General features: G+C 39.2%; 1 protein-coding gene across 7 annotated transcripts in view; it reads right to left on the bottom strand.

Annotated features, from left to right (window-relative positions):
- Positions 1 to 22,453, bottom strand: part of NFIA (nuclear factor I A) — a 300,076-nt gene that overhangs the window by 120,095 nt on the left and 157,528 nt on the right. For all 7 annotated transcript variants that reach the window (XM_067535616.1, XM_067535615.1, XM_067535617.1 and 4 more), the window contains exon 3: positions 14,537 to 14,602. In XM_067535616.1, coding sequence (XP_067391717.1) covers positions 14,537 to 14,602 — 66 coding nt within the window. The remainder of the gene's footprint in view (positions 1 to 14,536; positions 14,603 to 22,453) is intronic.

The following is a 22,453-nucleotide window of genomic DNA, read 5'->3' as shown; positions in this document are numbered from 1 at the left end:
ATTCTCTCTGGAACGCATCAAGAGAGACTATGCCAGGCTGGGGAAGAGGCTTAAAGAAATAGAGGCTTGGGTGACCTTCAGAGGGATTCCACCTATCCCTAGAGGAGGAGAACGAAGGTGAGACAAGATTATGATGATCAGCAGATAGCTCAGGCAGTGGTGCTATAAGGAGGGCTTTGGAATGTCTGAGAAGTAGGAGGCATTCAAGGACAGAGGACTGTTCTCATGGGATGAACTCCACCTGAGTAGGGAGGGAAACAGACTTCTGGGATGGAAGTTGGCACAACTGATTAAAAGAGCTACACTAGGAATCTAGGGGAAACAGTTGGGAGATGCTAATTTAATCTCCATGCCTAATTCTGATATTGACCGAGAGGAAAATCAACAAAGAGAGAATACAGCAATGGAGAAAGAAGAGGCAGTGGGTAGGAGAATAAGAGGAAAGATAGTGCCAATACCAATGAAGCTATCAGTCAGATAGGCAATACTGGAAGTAGAATGAGTGTAAATAATCGGGTGAGGAATCTGGGCAAAGCCAAGCTGAAACAACTAATATGTTAATACACCAATGCAAGGAGCATTGAGTAACAAAATGGAGGAACTAGAACTACTGAGGCAGGAAGTGAAACCAGATATTATAGGGATAGCAGAAATATGGTGGAATAATAGTCATGACTGGAGTACGTTTATTGAAGGGTATCTGCTGTTCAGGAAAGACAGAAATAAAGATAAAGGTGGTGGAGTAGCATTGTATATTAATGATAAGGTAGATTGTAAAGAAATTAGAAGTGATGGAACAGCTAAAACAGAGTCTGTAATCAGAGGCTCCACTGGGACAGTCCTTGGGTTATGCTACAGATTCCTGGATCTCATTTGGATATAGATAGAGACCTCTTTAATATTTTAATGAAATAAATACTACTGGAAATTGTGTGATTATGAGAGATTTAATTTCCCAGAGATAGATTGGAGGACAAGTGCTATTAATAATTGTAGAGCCAGATATTCCTGGATGTGATAGCTGGTAGATTTCTACATCAACAAGACGTGATGCCATTTTAGATTTGATATTGGTGAGTAGTGAGGACCTCATAAAAGAATGGGTTGTAGGCGACAATCTTGGTTCAAGTGATCATGAATTAATTCGGTTTAAAATAAATGGAAGGATAAACAAAAATAAATCTGCAAGTAGGGTCCTTGATTTCAAAAGAGCAAATGTTAAAAAATTACAGGAATTAGTTAGGGAAGTGGACTGGATGGAAAAACTCAAGGATCTAAATGTGGAGGATGCTTGGAATTACTTTAAGTCAAAGTTGCAGAAACCATATAAAGCCTGCATCCCAAGCAAGGGGCAAAAAATTGTAGGGAAGAGCTGTAGACCAAACTGGATGAGCAAGCATCTCAGACATGTTATTAACAGAAAGTAAAAAGACTAAAAGGAATGGAAGATGGGAGGGATCAGCAAGGAAAGCTACCTCTTGGAGGTCAGAAAGTGTGGGAAAAAAGTGAGAACTGTCAAAAGCCAAGCAGAGTTGGACCTTTTAAAGGAAATTAAAACTAAGAGTAAAAGGTTCAATAGCCATGAAAATAAAATTAAAAAAAAAACATGGAAAGAAGAAGTGGGGCCGCTAAACACTGAGGATTGGGTGGAAATTAAAGAAAATCTAGGCATGGCCCAACACCTAAACAAATACTTTGCATCAGTTTTTAATAAGGGCAATGAGGACTTAAGGGTAGTTGTAGGGTGGCTAATGGAAACAAGGATATGGAAGTAGAAATTACCACATCCAAGATGGAAGTCAAACTCAAACTCAAAGCTTAATGGGACCAAATCAGGGGGCCCAAATAATCTCCATCCAAGAATATTACAGGAACTGGCACATGAAATTGCAAACCCAATAGGAAGGATTTTTAATGAATCCATAAACTCAGGTGTCTTACCCTATGACTGGAGAATTGCTAATATAGTACCTATTTTTAAGAAAGGAAAAATAAGTTATCTGGAAAACTACAGGCCCATTAGTTTGATCTCATTTGTATGCAATTTGAAGATCACACAATGTTGGGAGGTGTTGCTATTGGAAGAGGACTGGAATCTCATACAAGAAGATCTAGATGTCCTTGAAAACTGGAGTAATAGAAATGGGATGTCATTTAATTGTGCAAAGTGCAAGTCAGGCATGTAAGGACTAACAAGAAGATTTGTTGCTATAAAATGGGGATTTATCAGTTGGAAGCAACATAGGAGGAGAAAGATCTGGGTGTATTGGTTGATCACAGGATGACTATGAGCTGCCAATGTGATGTGACCATAAAAAAGGCTAATGCAATCCTAGGATGCATCAGGAGAGGTATTTCCAGTAGAGACAGAGAAGTGTTAGTACCATTATACAAGGCATTGGTGAGATTTCACATGGATTACCTTGTGCAATTCTGGTTTACCATGTTTTAGAGAGATGAATTCAAACTGGAACAGGTGCAGAGAAGGGCTCCCTAGGATGATCAGAGGAATGGAAAACCTGCCTTATGAGAGGAGACTCAAAGAGCTTGGCTTGTTTAGCCTAACCAAACAAAGGCTGAGGGGAGATACAATTGCACTCTATAAATACATCAGAGGGATAAATACAAGGGAGGGAGAAAAGTTATTTAAGTTAAGTGTCAATGTTGACACAAGAGCAAATCGATATAAACTGGGCATCAACACGTTTAGACTTGAAATTAGATGAAGGTTTCTAACAATCACAGGAGTGAAGTTCTGGAACAGCCTTCCAAGGGGAGCAGAGGGGGCAAAAAAACATAACTGGCTGCAAGACTGAGCTTGATAAGTTTGTGGAGGGGATGGTATGATGAGACTGTCTAAAATGGCATGTAGCCATTCTGTGACTGCTAGTAGCAAATATCTACCATGACCGGAGATGGGACACTATATGGGGAGGGCTCCGAATTACTACAGAGAATTATTTCCCACATGTCTGGCTTTTGGGTCTTGCCCAAATGCTCAGGGTCCAACTGATCACCACATTTGGGGTCAGGAAGGAATTTTCCCTCAGAGGAGATTGACAGAGAACCTGGGGGTGGGGGTTCACCTTTCTCTGTAGCATGTGGCACTGGTCACTTGCGGACTTAAACCAGAGTAAACTTGAAGTCTTTCAAACATGATTTGTGGACTTCAGTAACTCGGCCAGAGGTTATGGGTCTAGTAAATGAGTGGGTCGGTGAGGTTCTGTGGCTTACAATGTTCAGGTCAGACTAGATGACCCGGATGGTCCCTCCTGGCCTTAAAGTCTGTGAGGATGTAAGGTACTCATTATTCTACTCAAATTGTAATGAGCAAAACATCATATATTCTTATTTACATAAGTGGAGTATATAAAAGAACTAAGCTGAATGTGAAGAGATTAATCTAAAATAAGAGATAATTTCCAAAACCCTCCAGCTATAAGTGGATAACCTATGCACTTTTTAAAGATGGTTATGACCCACTAAGGAGTTCCAGTGGATGACCAGAACACAAGCATTAACAGTAATGTAACTCCTTAATATAGGGTGTAATGCAAAAGACAAGTCAGATAATAGCACGTTGCAATATTTAAGTCAAAGCAGAGGCTCTGATTTTTCATGGCAAATCATCCTGCACCCTTCCCCCTGCCTCAGGAACAGAATAAAAGACTTCCACATGCTCAGCTTAGAAAAAAAGGACATGTTAGCTTGCTTTATGACAAGGTTGCTCACATGACAATAACCTCTTAGCACTTCTGAAGTCAATGGTAAGGCTTTTTATAAGAGGAAGTGTAATAAAAAGATGATAAGGAAGAAAGCAGTATAAACATTTACATACACCTCTGTTAGTGGAATCTAGCTAAATGAACGTCAAATAATGAATACTTCTGATAAATGACCGATTTCAGAGTCTGCTTTTATCTACAGATCCTGTATTCATAGTTCAAGCCTTTTAGATTAATACATGAAAAAAGAATTAAACTGCTAATTATCGTATTTCATTGTGGTTCATAATATTTTCATCAGACCTGTTAAATGAAGGACTCAGTTCAATGGAGGAAGCTAAACTACACAAATTTATGTCAAGGGTGTATCAGGCTGACAGTGAAAGAGTTTGGTTGGCAGCACAACCCAGGAGATTTGACTTCGTATTTCGGATAAAACTGCTCTGGTTTTTTTTGCTATTGTGGAGAGTAATTTTACAGCAAGCAAAATTTGCTCTTTGTCTTATGTTACAGGCATATGGAAATTCTCACACTGAAAGACAAGCTGGTAGGCTTTTTCTTTTTGTTGATTCCCCTCACCTTGTTTATCAAACATTCTGGCTCTTCCCCTTAATAAGCACTCCTCTCCACTTGGCAGAAAGCTTATATGAAAGCCAGAACCACAAATAAACCCCTTCCCTAGCTGCCCTGCTTCTTGGTGGGCTAGTGTGGTATCCTACAATATCACTCAGCTTGTGGTCTGCCTAGGATGTAGCTGTTACATTGATTAAATAAAACTCTCAACTGTGAATTGAATAACAAGTGTTTCAAGAAAATATGTGTGTTCAGCGTGAAAACTGGGAAATGTTCACAGCTCTAGTTCAGTTATGAGGCCACTGAGTATTGGGAGCACTAAGAGGTGAGGGTTGGCCAGTGTTACAAGTGGAAACACCTTTTATAGATGAGCTACAAGTAAGTGGGGGAGCTGAAGGTCCTGGTCTTTCTCCTTGTATGCAAGTGGCTGGAGAGGCAGCAGATAGTGTGTGGAGCCTTGGCTTTGCTCTAATTCTCTGGTCAGCTGAGCTGAGCTGGTGTGGGAGTGAGGGGGTTGTAATCTGCTAGTGCTACGGTCCAGTAGAAGATCACATCCCCCTGGAAACAATGTGGAGAGCAAGGAAGGAATCATGACTCCCTGAGGCAGGATTCTTTCTCAGGAGGTGTTCGGAGACCGCACACGTACAAGGTGTCCCCTACACAGGGCAAAGTGGTAGATAGCCCTTAATGCTATCTTGGGCTGCACAAATACATGCAGAAAGGTATGGAAAATAGCAACAGAACATAAATAAGTTTTTAAAAGATTTAGAGTAATTAGAACTTTATTTATACACCTTATCCACTGGAGATTCACCACCTGTTTGCTGTACACACTTACGGTGAAACAAAAACATGCACTCCAGCCAGATTTTCATTTCTCCTTTTCTTTACAGCGTTCAGACCAAATATAATGAACATTTCATATCTTTCAAGCACTGTTTTGTCATGCTATAAGCATTCATTTCATGTGTTGAATATTTCCTGTCAGACTTGCCTTGGATGATTTTGGTGGGTGGGGAGGGGTAGGTGGTGTCAGAATTTTTTGCTTGTGAAGGTTAATGGTTGGGAGCAGTGAAAATTGAAGTCCTCTGTCAATCCTCAAGTCTTAAAAACTGCAAGTCACTGATGAGACGAGGCTCCCTACTTGGCTCCTGCAGTGGCTTCAGAACTGACCCTAACTGACTATCCCATATCATGTTGGTTGGCTGTCAACATTCTTCAAAGCTGCCATCACAGGATCTCTTTGACAGAGTGCCAGCTAATGACAAGCAGGCTAAATTGTGAGTCGGGAGTGTACCCATTAAAACTGGATATTAAAAATCTGTGCATTAAAGTCTGGACCACAAACTCATTTGACTTTGGACATGAATCTCACTGAAAGCATGGTAATACAGGAGGAAGACAAGTGCTTTCTTTACTAGGCCGTTCAGACATTTTTTGCCTAAAGGCCATGAAACTGGCTGGGAAAGGGAGTTAAATGCAGCAAGAGTTTTGGTTCTATGATTAAAATTCTATATGTTCTGTTTTTGTTAGAAATGAGAATTTGGGCTGCAATCCACCTGAAATGAAACAGGATGAAAAAATGCAGGACTCACACTTTTGTAAATTTTGTGGCCGTATATGCCCACATTATGTTTCTTTGCAACGAGAAGCCTTTGACTCTAAGGCTCACTACAGACAACTGATTGCATCTTCCCCATAAATAAATAATAACGTAAACTGTAATGGAAATAAAATAAAGTTTGTCCCAAATCAAATCTTCATTAGCTAATAATGTCTACTTCTAAACTGAAATGTCCTAATATAGTCACTCTATAGGAAGGCACAGTAACCTGATTGCACCAATTTTTCACTTTACAGAAGAACAAATTCTGCTGTAACTTTGCAACCTGATTTAACTTCACCTGTGTAACCTCACTGAAGCCAATGTGATTTTAAGGGGTGTGAGTCTATGGACAATTTGGCCTGGAGCCTGTACATAGATGTGCTTCAAACAAGGTGAAATTATCACTGAGCTTCTATTTTACCCCCAGCTAGCAGATTCATTGTTGCAAATAAGCTTCTTTGGAAGTACTCAGTGATGAGAAGTTAATTTTAGTTTTATCTCTTAGCTTGTGATGAAATCTCAAATGCTACTTTATAGCAAGAGAAAAGCAGCTGCATATAGAAATCCAACCCAAATGAGTCTATGAACAGTAACAACAACAAAAAAAGCTGCTTCTATTGTATCATGCCAAATGCAACTAGAATTGACAGAAAAACTTTCTCTGAAGCATCCAGGGGTATGCTGGAAATGAGGTGCTTTAAGAATGTTCGTAGGCTGACATGAAGCACTTTTTAACTGTATTAGTTTTCATTTCAACATGTGTTCAACTGAATTAGAGTAAAGTGGTATGCGACTGGGTTCAACATGTAAATGCCATGAGAGTGGCTTTTTGATTTCATCAATGTGTCTTTGGGATATTGATCTATGTTCTAGGACATAAAAGGGAGAAAGATGATAATCGTGCACAGCAATGAAATGACTGCAGGTTTCATTAGAGGTGAGAAAAAGAAATGAAATACTGCAACACGTATATCACGAGGCAGAGCTGTTAAAAAGACCCTTACCTCACACAAATAGCTTTTCCTACAAGTATTACAGAGTGGCCTGCTGCTCCCCTCCTGTTGGCTGCAGAAGGGAGCCACTGCCTAAGGACCCAGGTGGAGCGTGTGCCACGGGGCTACAAGACTGGTGCAGGCTCCTTGCTAAAGCCAACGGGAGGGGAGATCAGCGCCCCCCTCCCCATGGCTGTTGGAGGGAGCATGGCAAAGCGCTCTGCCTGGGGCCCTAGATGCTGGGGCCAGAGGGAGGGAAGCACTGATTTCCCATCTTCCTGGCTGCAGAAGGGAGCCACTGCCTACGGACCCAGTTGGAGTGCACGGGGCTACAGGATGCATGCAATTTCCCTGCTGCAGCCAGGGGGATGGGAGATCGGCAAGGAGGCAACCTCGTCGCTGAACTCCTTCCATCTGGCTGCAGTGGGGGGCAGAGCGGGTGGCTGCTGGCAGAGCAGCCAGGACCTATATGTTTGAGGAGGGGCAGGACTCTAAAAATCAGTGCCTTCCAGTTTGGCTTGCACTTAGCAGGCCACCCACCTTGACTTAGCTGCCAGGCCATGTGCTTCAGTGTGTAGTGACAGTCACTCATCTACACTAGTGCTTTGTCTGTGAGTGTGTGACATAATGTGAGTAATTTGTGGGTATAAAATTGTGAAAATGAGCACAAAATGTTCACTTTAAATCTGTAGAGCTACTTCACTTTAAATAAGTAGAGATTTGTAGTCCTTAATGGTGTATACATCAATACCTTTTTTTTATGAGTTGATAGACTGGTGGCCCTTCAGGGTTTTAAAAATGATATTTGTGGCCCTAAAGCCAAGAAGGTTGGGAACCACTGGCCTAATAGGCACCTCAGAACCTAACTCTCAATGAATGTCAATGACACGTAGGCTCCTAAGTGCTCATGTCACTTTTAACAACGAGACTTCGGCCAGGTCTACTCTACAGACCTCTATCGGTATAACTATGTCACTCAGGTGTGTGAAAAATCCACATCCCTGAGTGACACACTTACACCAACCTAACCCCCATGTAGATAGTGCTATGTCCATGAGAGAGCTTTTCCAGCCAACATAACCACTGCCTCTCAGGGAGATGAATAACACCAACAGGGAAAGCTCTCGCATTGGTGCAGGATCATCTTCACTAAAACGCTACCAATGGCACAGCTGCACTAGTACAGCTAGTACTGCTGGAGTGCTGCACATGAAGAAAAGACCTTACGTTCCCAAGGCACTTTGAAAATGTTATCTGTCCAGATAAACCAGAGAGTAACACACACCTATTTTTCTTGTACTCCCGGTATTCAAGTCACTTTGGGCTCAGCTGTGCCCTTGCCGAGGCAAACTTCTCATGCAGACCCCTTGAAAGGTATAATGCCTCCAGGGCCATGCAGGGAGCAGTATTAGGTGCTTCTTCCTATATCTATTCTACGCATGCAATAAGCACCTCCTCTGTGTGTACCAGTGTACCCCTGCTGCATACAGAGACCCTTTCCTCACCCAGTCATGGCCCTTCTGGGACCACATAACTCTGCACTCCCTTGCATCTACAGTCATATTATGTCTGCCCTGAGCGGCCTTGCCCAGGGGAGGAGGAAGGAGTGCAGAGAATTCCCTACATCCATCCCCACCCACTGCGTCAACCACACACATTTGAGGAGCCACAATTTTTGTTCCATTGTGTTATTAAGCACTGATAAGTTGGTGTTTTTTAAAAATGTGTTTCTTTCGTGTTTAATACGCAAGTCCACCCTACTTCAGTGGTGAGGTTTACAAGATCAGTTACTGCAGGGTTGAAAAACGTGTTTGGTTAGTTGCTTCACATCATTGTTTGGTCTTTTTTAATACTACAAAGAACAAGATGCCTTTCATTACCTGCAGTGCTACGAAGGTACTTGCAGCTCAAAGCAGGAAGAATGTATTAGAATGAAAAAATTTGATTTGGGCATTCAACATTTTTATTTGTTAGATAATTGTTAGATAAACATCCCTCCCTCTATGGATTTTGTATGAGCAATTAATTCGGCACGTGATGTAATGAAGAATATGGTCTCACTCTCCTGAAATTGGAGAATTTATCAACTTCTTTAAAAATAACTTGTAAATCCACAACTGAAGTGGTGTGCTACCAACTTTTAGCTATCAAATTTATTTTAGACAATTAATGTTACTTGAGTACGTGTTACTGTGCACTGTAACACATACTCAAGTAACATTAACTGTCAAAAATAAATGACACGGCATTCTTATACTTCATACGCTACATACCACATGTCTCTTAAACTGCAGTTATTAACTCTTAACTACAAATACACCAAACAAAAAAGTATTAACCATCCCAACTGCTGGTTGACATCAATTTACTGAGCACTGAAATAATAACATTTTCAAAGCACTGTACAAAAATCAATTAAATAGGACTAAATCTTGCTTGCTTTACTTGGACAAATAAGGCTTGCGGAGGATTTGGCCCTTAACACTTGGAAAATCCTTGAGAGGTAGGTAACTGTTATCTCGTTTTACAGAGGGGAAGGCTAAGCCATTAAGAGGTTAAGGGCTCGTTCCTTACCCATTAAAAAAGTCCTCATATGTGTAATCAAATTTATTTCAGTGGGACTATTTATTAAAGGAATATTCCTCTGAATAACAGTTTGTGTGACTGAAATGAGTAGACCAAGGTCACAGAGAGAGTCAGTGGCAGAGCTGAGGTTAGATTTCAGTAGTTCCTGACTCCAGTTGTGCTTAATCTACTAAACCACACTGCTACTTTTAAACCTCCTCAGATGACTGGAAACCAGATTATTCATAGAAGAACAGTACATTTAACAAGCTTTTTGAGTCAATGAACCTGATTTTGATTGGCTGAAATACAAAACAAGTATGTTCGCAGTGCCAATTAGAATGCAGCTTCAAAATAAGGGACAACTGCCAATGTAAAGAATTTACGGTTACAATAAGTTTGTTTCACCCAGCTGGTCAGAAAAAAAAAAAAAGTAATTAGAGCAAAATATTGTGACATGATAGGGCTTCGCTGTCTCTCAAGTAAAGTGAGTATCCTCACTCAGCATTTGTATTGTAAATTTCCTCACCCACATAATGAAAGAGCAAAATTCTGGATTCTCTCTCTTTTCAGAAACTGCTTTCCTCTTTAACAAGCCTGGTCTCTTCATGGGTTTGCACTCTTGCACTGGAGCAGTTGGTTGCTATTCCAACCTCTTTTTCCAAAGGGAGTTGAGGAACATGGTCAGAAGAAGTCAATCCACTCTTTGTTTCCCACTGGACAGACTCTGCACCCAACACCTTTTCTTATTGCTGGGTGCAGAGTCTGTCTAACATAGGAGAGACTTCTTTCTGCTCCAATTAGCCAGGCTTCAATATATGCCTATTTGAAGAGATCAGCCACCTCTGGATACAAACTGGAGGGAGCCAAGATTTGGAACGGCTAAATTCTGTGTTGGGAGACTCTTGACGGTTTGTTCTGCTCTCCTTCATATACTTTGCCTTTTACCCATAGGAGAGCAAAGTTTCCCTTCCCTCCATTTTAAGACCTCAATTTCCTCCTTTATCTGATCAGGATTTAATCTGAGGATTTCCAGAGAAGACCAGGAAGAAGGTCCTATGATGGCTTTCGTCACAATTCTATTAGTTGCAGCAGGGTTAATAGCAGGGGTCCGCAAACTTTCATCTGCGAGGGCCACATCCCTCAGTCTTCCTCTTATGGTGGGCCAGAGTGGCTGGGCCACATCACATGGAAGGGAGGAGGGGGGAAAAGGGCGGGGCCGGATGGGGAGAGCAGCCGACGCGCCGCGCTGCTTGGGGCTGGGAGTGGTGCGGCTCCAGCCAGGGTGCCACTAGGCTCACATGGGAGAGTGGTGGGATTGGAAGAGGGTAATGGTCGCTGCGCGGTGCTGCTGGGGCCGGGAGCAGCATGCTGGGCCCATGTGGGAGAGGGGCAAGGCCAAGAGGGGGGAATGGGCCAGTCAAAATGTGTCGGCAGGCCGGATGCGGCCTGCAGGCTGTAGTTTGGAGATCCCTGGTTAATAGGGTAAGCAATTGCCTGAAGCTGTGTCTTAGCAAAACCTAAGGAAGAGAAATGAGTAGCAAGACTGTGGTGGGAACAGCTGGCACCACATTTTTTTCTGGCTGCCTGGTGGCTCTGTCCGAGCGACAGCAATCATTAAACCCACTGGAGAAGATGGATGGCTCCAAATACAAGAGTAAAAATTAGATGGTTGATTCTTCCTAAAACAACTTACAGAATTTTAAAGAACAAATTAAAACTTCCTGTAGAAGACCTTCTTTTTCAGGGCTGTATAGCTGACTCTCTTGAACCTACATTACTCAAGCTATGCAAAATATAAGTGTATAATAAATAACTTTAGAATGTATGGAGTGGAACACAAAGGATATTAATGGGCAAGCACAGGGCTGTGCAACTCTCACAAGGCTTTTAAAGATTTATTTTTTTAAATAAAGCAACGTGTGCATGTGAGGGGTAGTATTCTTATTTGATATACTTTTAGGGTCCTTATAGAAATCTAGGAAATGTGATCCAAACTCTGTCCTCAATATGGTTTCTCTGTTGTTGACTTCAGTGGGAGCAGGATTACCCCCCGCGTTATTTTCTTTGATTTTTAAGAAATTCCCCTCTCTGTGGGCTCAATCCAACTCCCATTAAAATCAGTGGTGAGACTTCTCTTGATTCCAGAGGTATTTGGATCAGGGCCTATGGTAGTGGTCTGTGGCAAGTGTGGAATAACACAGTGAATATGATTTTTGTATGCACTTTTGTGCATGCAGTTTTTCATTTTCTAAAGCATGCAGTTTCATCCTTGCATTCAGCAGATAAGAACTGCAGGGCTATGTTGATGTATATGCTGGGTCTAGTATACAGCAAGCTGTGGACTGTCTGTGTATGGAGAATGAGCTCAGCATCAACTTGGAAGGATTGGGCCCTTTAGAACCAATAGCACGTTAGTTTAGGGACTGACACTGGAAATTGCGACTAAGCAGATACAAAGATTCTGTTATAGTGAGAAAACAAATACCCATTACTAAAACTGAGAATAAGAATAATTTTCCTGTTTATTTTTTAGGGAAAAAGTACCATTGACGGGTCTCTAGTGACATTCCAATAATTCACTGAATTTTGTTGTACAAAAAACACTAAGGCCCCAAATCCGACATATTTAGTTTCATTGGGGTTTTACACATTTTATATTATTCACTTTTATTACTGCTTTCTAGGGTGGCGGTTGTGAAATGTGCTTCATTAAGATTGAGCACTGCAGTAAAGAGCGGCAAAAGAATACCAACTAAACACAAAATAATAACAGTAGAGCACCAGAGTCAGAAGGATTCGGGGAGCCTAGCAAAATCTAAATTAAAATGTGATCTAATGAACAGAAGCAACATATTCCACACACAAAAAATTTTAAAAAATTCATAACTGGCAGAACAGATTGCAGAGTTTAGCCAATTCATCTCCAAACCTGGCAATGCTTTTGCAATAAATTTTAATTGCTGTACATAGGATTATTGATAAGAGAAGCTAGACACCATCATTCAATAGTGAGAAAAATGTTTTCAGACGTTGTGGCATAGAGACGAGCAGAATAAAGGCCCTTAAATCTGAAAGCTTTCAAATTTCTGAGGGAGAGAAAGAGCGACCCAAAATGCCAGAAATCCCACCAAATCAACTGACATGAGATTTCTAGAGTGTGAAGCTCAATTTCCTGAGAAAAGCTCTTAAGATTTTGATATTCTTGAATACAAATACTAGCCCTGATTTTGTCTTGAACTTGAACCCTAAACTCTAATCCAAATGGAATCCAGATCTGAGCAACACCATTTTTGACTGATTCCTACTTTTGACTTGTTCATTTACTGGTCAAGTATTCAATATATACGTTGAAAACATTAAAAGAAACAGTGATGTACTATAAAGAAGAGAGGCAGCAATAAAAGCAAACCAAATCAAAAATCAATTTGGTGAATTTGTTAAAGGGATTTAATTTTATCCTGTGTGTATAGAAACCATATGTGAGGTAGATTTTTAATGCCCCCAAAAGTGTGAAAGGGGCTTTAGATTATAAAACGTGCAGGGCAGAGATTACAAGCCTCTTTTCTATGTGTAGATAGTATCCTCCACAATGGGGCCGCCTCTCAACTGGGGCCTGTGGGTGTTACTGTAACATAAACACTTGCTACTAATAATTTTATCTACACTTTTATAAAAAATCAGAACAAAATCTGGAATAACCAGGGATTGCCTCAGTTTCAATTGTCTCCAATATTGGGGGTCATCATTCCTTGATTCCAATTACTAATGAAAAGAATTATCCGTAGTAACAGAAGGTACAGAATCTCAATTGCCAAAGGGGTCAATGAGAGATGCCCAAAGTCAATCCTACTTAAAAATTAGAGTGTTTATTTTTTTGGCAGGAGGGGAGGCGGGGACGGGAAGAGGACTGTCTTTACCTCAAGCTCTTCCCTTTGTATCTTCATCTATCTTTTCACATACAATCTCCTAGCTCAATTACTGATAGCAAATGCTTCTCTGGGCCCTTTTACAATGGAAGCCAGATGCTATGACCCTTCCATGGGTTCAGTTCCACACAGCCATTGCCTTTACTTTAAAACTGTCCCACCTCTGAGAATACTAGTACCTGTTCACAGTAGTGACCTTTTGGCTTAGCCTTTCTCAGTGGGATGTCTGTGCTTACAATTCCCTATTAACCCAATGCAGCAGTCTCACTGCAATATTCTTAAAATTCACAGCCCTGTGGCTGCTTTCTAATAAGGTCAAATGGCTGTTTCCAGAAACAATAGCGTTAGAAGTAGAAAAAGCAGCAGCAAATTAAGATTTAAGTCCTACTGCACTTCTTTTCTCCAAGTAACACTACCACCTTCTCAGAAGCATGCCAGTGAAAATATAGACAGCTCTCAAAACACTTTATTATTCAAGAAGTGGTTAATAGTTTGAGTGCTGCTACCTTCACAGATTTCCAGTACTGCTTTGAAAGTGCCAGTGCTTCGGGAGAGCTGCCTGTCAGTTTTATTTTATACTTTTTTGGAGTAGAGAGAAGGGGTTGCAGAAAAATTATAGTACTTCAAAGCAACTGTTTTGTTTTGCAGGGTGGTTTGAGATCCTGCAATCTAAAATGATGAGCTGCACAGATACTGTGAATCAGGTACTTTACGGGGTTCCGTTATCATGAAAATATCAATGAACAGAACAACATTAAAAGCACACAGATAAAAAAGAAAGTAATGCTGCAGGCACCCCCTAGAGGGTCATGAACCATGACCCATGGATTGAAAGCCTCTGCTATAGTGAAATAAACCCCAGTGTTGCATGCAGCAGGCTCTATCACAGCATCTCCCGAATTAAAACTATTTCAATGAAATAAAGATCTCCTTCCAGGATTGTAGAGACAAATGCTACTCTAGTTTTGTGAAACCATGGCATTTAACTGCGAAGAAGGTGCACCATTCATTTTGAGTTATCTCTTGTCAATTGTTCAAAGACTGAGTCTTTTTATACTAGATATATGCGCTTATTACTTGAAAATGAACATCCTTGTAAACATGAACTGTTGTAATATTCCAAAGTAGCAGCAGGTAAGAACTTACCATTTTCTGGCTGGTCCTTAATATCAGCTTCACTTGGCTGGCTGGGACTTTCAGATTGACTTGAATCTGAAAAACATAAAATACAGCCAAAAATTACAGGGTCTGCTGTGGAAAGTAGATCACAGGCGCCAGACTTCCTCAAAAGGTTGAGAGTACAAGCTAAGGACAGGAATGTTACACTAAGACACTCTAATGATAGGAGCCTAGTGCCCTGGTAATATTTATGCGAGGAAGAAATTGAATCTTGTTTACAGCACTGCAAGGGGTATTCAGTCTGTGCGTTAGCACAAATTAGGCTTAGCGAAATCTTCACTTTAGAGGATTTAAACTATTTTTCTACATTTTTTATAATACAGTTTGTATGTTGTATACAAACCCGAGACATAATCCAATACATAACTAAGAGTCAAAACATATTTTTAAACTGGCATATAAAGGTAACTAAGCAACACTACCTAATATGTTCAGATTACTATCTATATGTTACAGCAACATAATACAGATAGAACACCTGATTCTCATCATACTGTCACTGTGGGTATAACGGTATAGCATGCTGAAATGAATGGCATTATTCCTCATTTACTGTGGTGTAAAGCATGATCAGATGCTGAACAATCGGCTTCAGAACACGCACCAATAATGAGTTCTACAGGTTCCTAGTTAAAAGTCTCTAACGCACATACTAATACATTAGCCTGAAACAAAATAACCCATACAATCATTTCTCTTGATGCAGGTTAGTTCACTTGCATTCATTTTCTTTTGTATTAAAAAGGTGCTTTTGGATTTTTAACAGAAGCTTCAAGTAAACAAGATTTTTGTGTCATAATTATTTTGAATTGTCTGTCCTTCAAATTGGATAAAAAATGCTTTATAAATGTAAAACTATTTTCTACAGAAAAACTCAACCTCTTAACTTAGGACCATCAGAAACATTATAGAGTTAAAAGAAATCACAATTTATCAGTTTTAGGTAAAAGAACAATTTGGGATCAATATAAACTTTAAAAAAAGTTTTAACTCAAAACACATGGAATGAAACTATTTGTTACTGTATCAAAAAATCTACATTTGTAGTAAACCTGTTTCCTCACTTCACCTTGACTGTTCAAGGTTTAGAATTTAGCTGTTTGAAATGTGACCACATTTCAGTGAGAAGTCAATGCAAGATCAGAAAGTCATGACACTTAACTGTGATTAAATTGAAAATCTTACTTCTGTTGCACCAGAGTGATAACACCACCCCTTCTTTTTCTTTGAGGTATTAATAGCACTGAAAGAAGCAGCACTACTAGAGACCTTGGGTCAAGCAATGCTAATTTATTGCTTTAAAAAGGACCCTTGCTTTTAAGCAAATGAAGATTTTAATTACCACCAAGTACTAAAAAGCCTATTTTGAATATTCAAAAAAATTGTACCTGCTGACTGTATGCATTAGCTATTGTGGAAAAGCAGAAAGGACGATTTCGTATAAATTAAAAACTACATCTCATAAAAGGTGCAAACAACATAATTTGGATAAAGTTTTTAATGTAAACATTAAATGTTTAAAATTAAAAAAATGTTTAGCAAAAAAAGCTCCAGAGTATCTCTATTTAAAATCAATGTGAAGTTCAGCTAAAAAAATTGACAATGTGAAATCCTATATTACTATCTACATCTAAGAACCATCTCCTCCTCTATCTTTTAAATTTATTATTTTAATTGTTTCCTAAAGGAAGCCTGGCAATGATTTTAAATTTCAATTTTGTCACTACCATTCTATTTGAAATGTCAACTTTGTGGTTTAGCATTATCTTATGTACCCTAAACTGAGATCATGGGTAGCAGACAGTCCATATAAGCCTATCCTTAGAGTTGCCATATTCTGGACACCATATATTGACAGAAGTTTCATGCTTTTGGTACCACAAAGGTTAAAAATTCAATCAACACTCAAGGAGTAATTCAACATATTTCACTGTATATGATACACATTATGTTTCTTTTCCCCTCAGCAAGCCATTGTTCAATCACTGTTTGACCTTTACAACTAAAATAATGTTAAAATGTAGTAAAAAAAATTTAAAAAAAAACAACAGAGAGCGAAGAAATATGGAAATAAGATAAATAACTAAAAAAATATTTTAAAAGTCATTTAGACAGCAATGGGGATGGCTGATCACTGGTATATGCAAGGACACTGAGCTACAAGCTGGCACGCTTCTGATAGCCAGAATGGCACCTTCGCTCTTCGTCGATGCTCTATATCCCATACTCGGCACAGAAACACAGACTTTCTCTCTGGATTTTGAGATATGGTTTTTTGTATATGTTTAACGCTGCTCTCCGGACACCAGAATCAGTGGCAAGAGAGACCTTAGTGAGCCCGGAATGTTTGTTAGCAGACTGAGTTTTGACTTCTTTTTTTCACGTCTAGCTACTAAACCTATTTTTCTGCAACCTTCCCCTCCTATAAAAAATACCCCCCCAAAGCCACACTGTTTGCAAACAGGTGAAGGACAATAAAATGCAGTAGGATGTGCTTTTAAAAATATGGTGCTGCCGATCGTCTAAAGGCTCCCAAAAATATTAACTGGGCAAATGTCTGCTCAGAATTGTCATGCAAGGTACCGTCTCATGGAAAGCCCAGATAAGAACACTGAAGAAGGCACTTAGCCAAAATGTTTGTATGCAGAATTTTGTTTCCCCGGTTTTATTCAGATGCTGCAGATGATCTGGCACATATAAATGTGCCACCACACAATTAAAGGATTGGCAAAATTCAGTCTCATTGTATTTTATAACCTTGCTGAGGACTACATAGTTTTGTTCACCTTCCATAGCCCACCTCACTTTTTCCTGAGTTGGCAATAGCTCACACTATTTTTCATTTTGACTAAGGGCTTTCTGAATGTTTCATGTCTTGTGGGTTCTGATAGTGTAGGTGGGATGTCAGTCCTGCTGAGTCAGTTAGCCAAATTGGCGACCAGAGAAATAAATTAATTTTTGCCCACACATAATTGATATAAATGAAAGATTGTTTTTATAATCATTTGCATGAAATCAATAAAATCGCTTATTATAAAGCAATTTAACAATGCATTTGATACTCTCTTCTCTATGTATCTGATAACAGCTTCGCACAATACACTATACATTTTATGCCTATTTTCTTCAGCAACGACACTGCCAGATAAATTCTACCACCTGCAATAATTAGAGCCATTGAAAAACATACAAAACAAAATATACAGTAGATGGGAGCCCCTCTTGAATTCAGGGCCCCCTGCGGCAACGAGTTTCATTGGTGCCTGAAGCTAGGGCTGGTAGGAAGCCAAAAAATCTGTATATTACAATAAAGTGCATGTTATTAAGGGGAGTATTTAAACGATTTCAGATGGAGTTGGAAACATTATAGTGAGGAAGCACTATTAGGATTGCTGATTTTTTTTTTTAATCCAGGAATTTAGTTTTATGTTTAAGGAAGCTTAACCTTGACTAGCACAGTGTTTTTTAGTTTAAAAAAAAAGCCTACTGGTAGAGTTTTAACCCTAAAGTAGCTAGAGTTAGCATGCATGAGTACACTCAAGTCACTGGACTATGGGAGCTCAGATGGGGCTGATATCAATAATCATCCCTGGGAAACAGAATAAAAGGAATTTTGAAGCTATATTATTCTGTATCTCCAGGAAGCAACTATTACAGGGAGTGAAAAAAAAGACAAAATGGGCCCAATTTTCTGAAGCAGCCTCTGATATTGTGCCTGTATTTTATGTGCCCCTTAGGATCAGGCCCTTAAAAACACTATCCCAATGCAACAGTGGGTGTTATATGGAAGATCTGAGTCTGATCTTGATCTTGACCTCAAACTATGGCCAGGCATGTCTTTTAGCTCAAATAGGAGGGATTTGTGCTTTCTGATGCTGTTGGTCTTGGGTTTCATTCCCCAAGTCAATTGTAGTGCTTGTATGTGTGTGACCACATATTAACTACACTATTACAGTGTGGAAAGAGGACTCGTGGTAATGTGTACCAATGAATACAAGTGATCCATTGTTTGGCAACGAGATAATGGCAATATGGAAGGTTAACTGAAAACTCTGGGCTCTGGGTGGTTGCAACATCAATGGACTGACACTGCAGTCTCAACTTGTAGACAAGGATGAAACAGACCTGAAACAGGGGCAGAGAGGTAACCTGCTTCCCCAAAGAAAATTACCCTAGTTTTACCAACTGCTTATACAGTCTGATAATCAAAATATACTTATCCACTTATTACTGTGACACCACTTTATAATTATGCTACCTTCTAGAGGCAGGACATTTACTTGGAGAGGTACTGCATGGCAAACAGAAAATCTCATTCTACATTTTCATTCAGGACATGCAACATTCTTCATCTCTAGGTTTCCTGTTTGACTCTAGCCTGGAGTGGTAGTGACCTTAATCAACCTATCTTTGCTAGCTGGTGTTCTATTTTAAATGAATTAGTGGGTGTCAGATTAATTCCTATCAAACCAGTGTCTCCATCACAAACTGAACCTTTGTTAGTGGTTTCATCAGAGAAGCCAATGTGTGAATGGGCATAGAAATGTATCTACCCCGACAGGGAGAGGTGGTCCCTTCAGGATAGAGGAAAAGCATGTCGGTGGGGATCTATGAGGAAGACTATATTTACACTGCCTGTGCTGACCCTGTTCTGTGGATAAATAGAGAGCTCCTTTCATCAACACTGCCAGTCCACACCTTTCACAAACACACGAAAAGTGCACATGTTAAATTTTCTATTCATGTCATGTTTTAGGGGGGAAATATTGTATAATAAACTGACATTTTATTCAAGTTTCAGAGTCCTATTTGTAATAAAATATTTACACGTTTGTGTTGTGTTCATGCAATAAATTTTTCATCTATAATTTTGGGTACAGATTCCACCAAAGATTTATATATGTAAAAAAATCTGAATCATATCCCTTTATACACAAACCTGTATGCTGAACTTAAGGGAGCAGTGATGTACAAGCAGAAACTAGCACAGGTATTGAGACTTTTTACACTTACTTTTTCTAAATTTCAATATTTTTTGTATTACAATGTACACCTATATATGTATTACATTGTATTTACTACAATTATTGTTTATAGATATACTTAGTAGGATTCGTTTTTTCAGTAGATGTTGATTTCACCTAACACACACAAACTGACGAAAAAATATTTCCACCAATAATAATCAAAATTTGCAGATAGGCAAAGTAAGAAAAATGCTGCTTGAGAATTTATTAGAGTTTCATTTAAGAATGGTTATTTTGTATATTTTGACATGTGATGTTGATAATTTGTGTTTTAACTGTTTAAAGGCTTTAGTTTTTTACATCTAAATGTCTACCAACATCAATGAATTATTTTCTGACTCCTCTATTGTTTGACACCCCCCACAACTTCCCACAGCAGTGAAAATTTTGATAAATAAAAATTGAAAAAAATTATTAAAATCCATAATTTTGGGCAACCGAACATTTAATTAGATAAAAATTGAAAAAAATCTTAAAAATAAACACTGATCCACTGAAATTATAAAAAATTAAAGCTCAAATTCTGCCAACCTTATTTATTGATATATGAGTGAGTACTAATACTTATTTTAAATAAAGCATTCATCTACATTAAAAATCTAGTCACCACCTTCAAGTCAACTATTTTACAAGGTGTTCAAGTGCCCCGTGTGTCATTATCATACACCTCTGCCTCACTCAGGTATATATCCATACCAGCCTTCTAGTTCTGATTTTGTGCACCCCATATACAGTATGTTACATCCTTTCAACTCATGAACAAGGGTTCTGCGGTGGTAAAATCACAGCAATGCCAGTCTGGTTTTTATAAGGAGAGGACTCTTAATTCCTGTACACTGGGAAAGAGATTAGCTTGGATAATGGAAATGTAAATCAAAGCTTGCTGTTGTTTATTCCAGACAGACATTTGTGTGTTGTCTGTTTATCAGGCAACACTTTGTCTAAGCCAGGAAGTAGTCAGCCTTTGTAACAAGATGTATGCAAATCATTTTCCCATGAGCCCTTGCCACAAAACTTTTGTGGCAAAAAACTCCTTGTTACTTCACCAGTAAGACGTTACTAAGCTACCCTGTAAGTAGACTAGCGACAAAACAGCTAGCTAGACTATGCTGATGAGTTTGAATGAGACGAAAACATGTGCCCACAGTCTGTTGCTCTTTATTCTAAGCAGACTTTGTGTATTACATCTGTTTATCAAGCAACACTCTGTCTGTGTAGTCAGACTTTGTAATAAGGTAGATGGAAGCAGAGATCCCAGAAACTTCAGAGCTAACTTGTTTGAGGCAAAAATTCCTCATTACTTCCTTAGTCATAAGAAATGGAAGAAACATGTATAACTTGACTATAATGATAATAATACCCCAAAGTTGTATCAAAATGGTTTTCATTTTAAATCAACTTTGTTTGTTTTCACGAGTCCATCCATGAATGATTTACTGGTATCGTGAGATAGCCTAGAATGTGGGAAATCTGTGTATTCCCATATTTGTTGCTTGATATTACAAACAAGCATTTGATTCACATCTAAACGTTTGTTTTTAAAACAGTTTACAGGCTTTGATTCCAGCTTATTGATTTATTTCTGGAACATTTTCTATGTATTTCTTTGCAGCAGCAAACATTAATTTTGATTTAATTCAAATTGTCATCAAAGGATTCCTTAAGGAATCCCACAGCACACATTTTATTTGTTATAATAAAATATTCTTAAAGTAAACATCATGCAACTGTTTTGGTTTTTTTTAATTCCAAGAGTCACAAAAATCTGTTACCCTAACCCAAAGGATTCAAATTTGTTCAGCCCTTTTTCCTAGACAAAATAAACACTTTAGGACTTTACTTGTTTGTATTCTCCTCAGTGGTGCTGTATGCATCAGCAGCTAAAAACAAAGAAACTTTTAGCTGCTCAGACAAAATGCAGAAGCTCCCCAAACAACAAAGCGGGGTTGGGGGTGGGGAAGCATTCAGAAAGTCTGACAGTCCATTCAATATAGGGATGATGGCCATAATGCACCCAGGGTCCCCTTGCTAATTAAATATGCATTGGCACAGTTTTGATCGATGCAAGCCATGGATCAGATGACACACCTGCAAAATCTTGAGCCCAGTGCTCCCAGGAAAAGGAAAATACAGCCTGTCTTCTTATCTTTGTTTTCAAAGGCTCTCAATTTCTGTGCTTAGATATCTAATTTAATTCTCTCACCCCTCAGCAAACTGGATTAGGAAAGTCAATACTGCCTTTGTGCATCGACAGGAACACACAGCTTTCCTTTTATTCAATTTAGCCATGACCTTTAGACAAAGATAATGACAACTGGCTAAAAGTAAGGTAAAGCCTTAAGAAGGCCCTACAGAGGGGGCCCCCTTGGCTTTCTGTCATTCCACAGCTCTGGGACTCCCCGCCAGACATGAGGCAAGCTGGAAAACAATTTTTTTGCAAATGTCAGCTACTAACCAGTCCTCAAAAATCAAGTGGATCGTATGCCATCCAGAAAACCATTTGGTGGGCGTCCCACATCAGTGTCAAGACTATTGTCAGATACTCACCAGTTATTTGCCAAGAGGCAGAAATTACCCTGAAGTAAACAAACACCCCAATAACACATTAAGCTGTAGGGAGAAGGAAGAGATGGTACTATTTATTCAATAGATGCTAGAAGAAAAGTGAAACTGAATAGTCAAGCAAATTCCATGTGTAATAAATGAGTCTCTGGCTATGACATTTGGAAGATAATTTGGAATTTTAGACCTAACAGTATATCATGGAAAAAGTTTTATGTATCTACCAAAAATGTGCCATGAAGTGCTAGAGAACTGAGAAGAACCAGTCCATATATCTTTATAGACCTGATCCAAA

This window comes from Emydura macquarii, unplaced genomic scaffold (assembly GCF_026122565.2).
Source record: "Emydura macquarii macquarii isolate MOO-44397 ecotype Brisbane River unplaced genomic scaffold, CSIRO-AGI_Emac_v2 contig_3506, whole genome shotgun sequence".
In the NCBI taxonomy this organism is placed as follows: Eukaryota; Metazoa; Chordata; order Testudines; family Chelidae; genus Emydura; species Emydura macquarii.
This window is presented reverse-complemented; position numbering and strand designations above follow the sequence as displayed.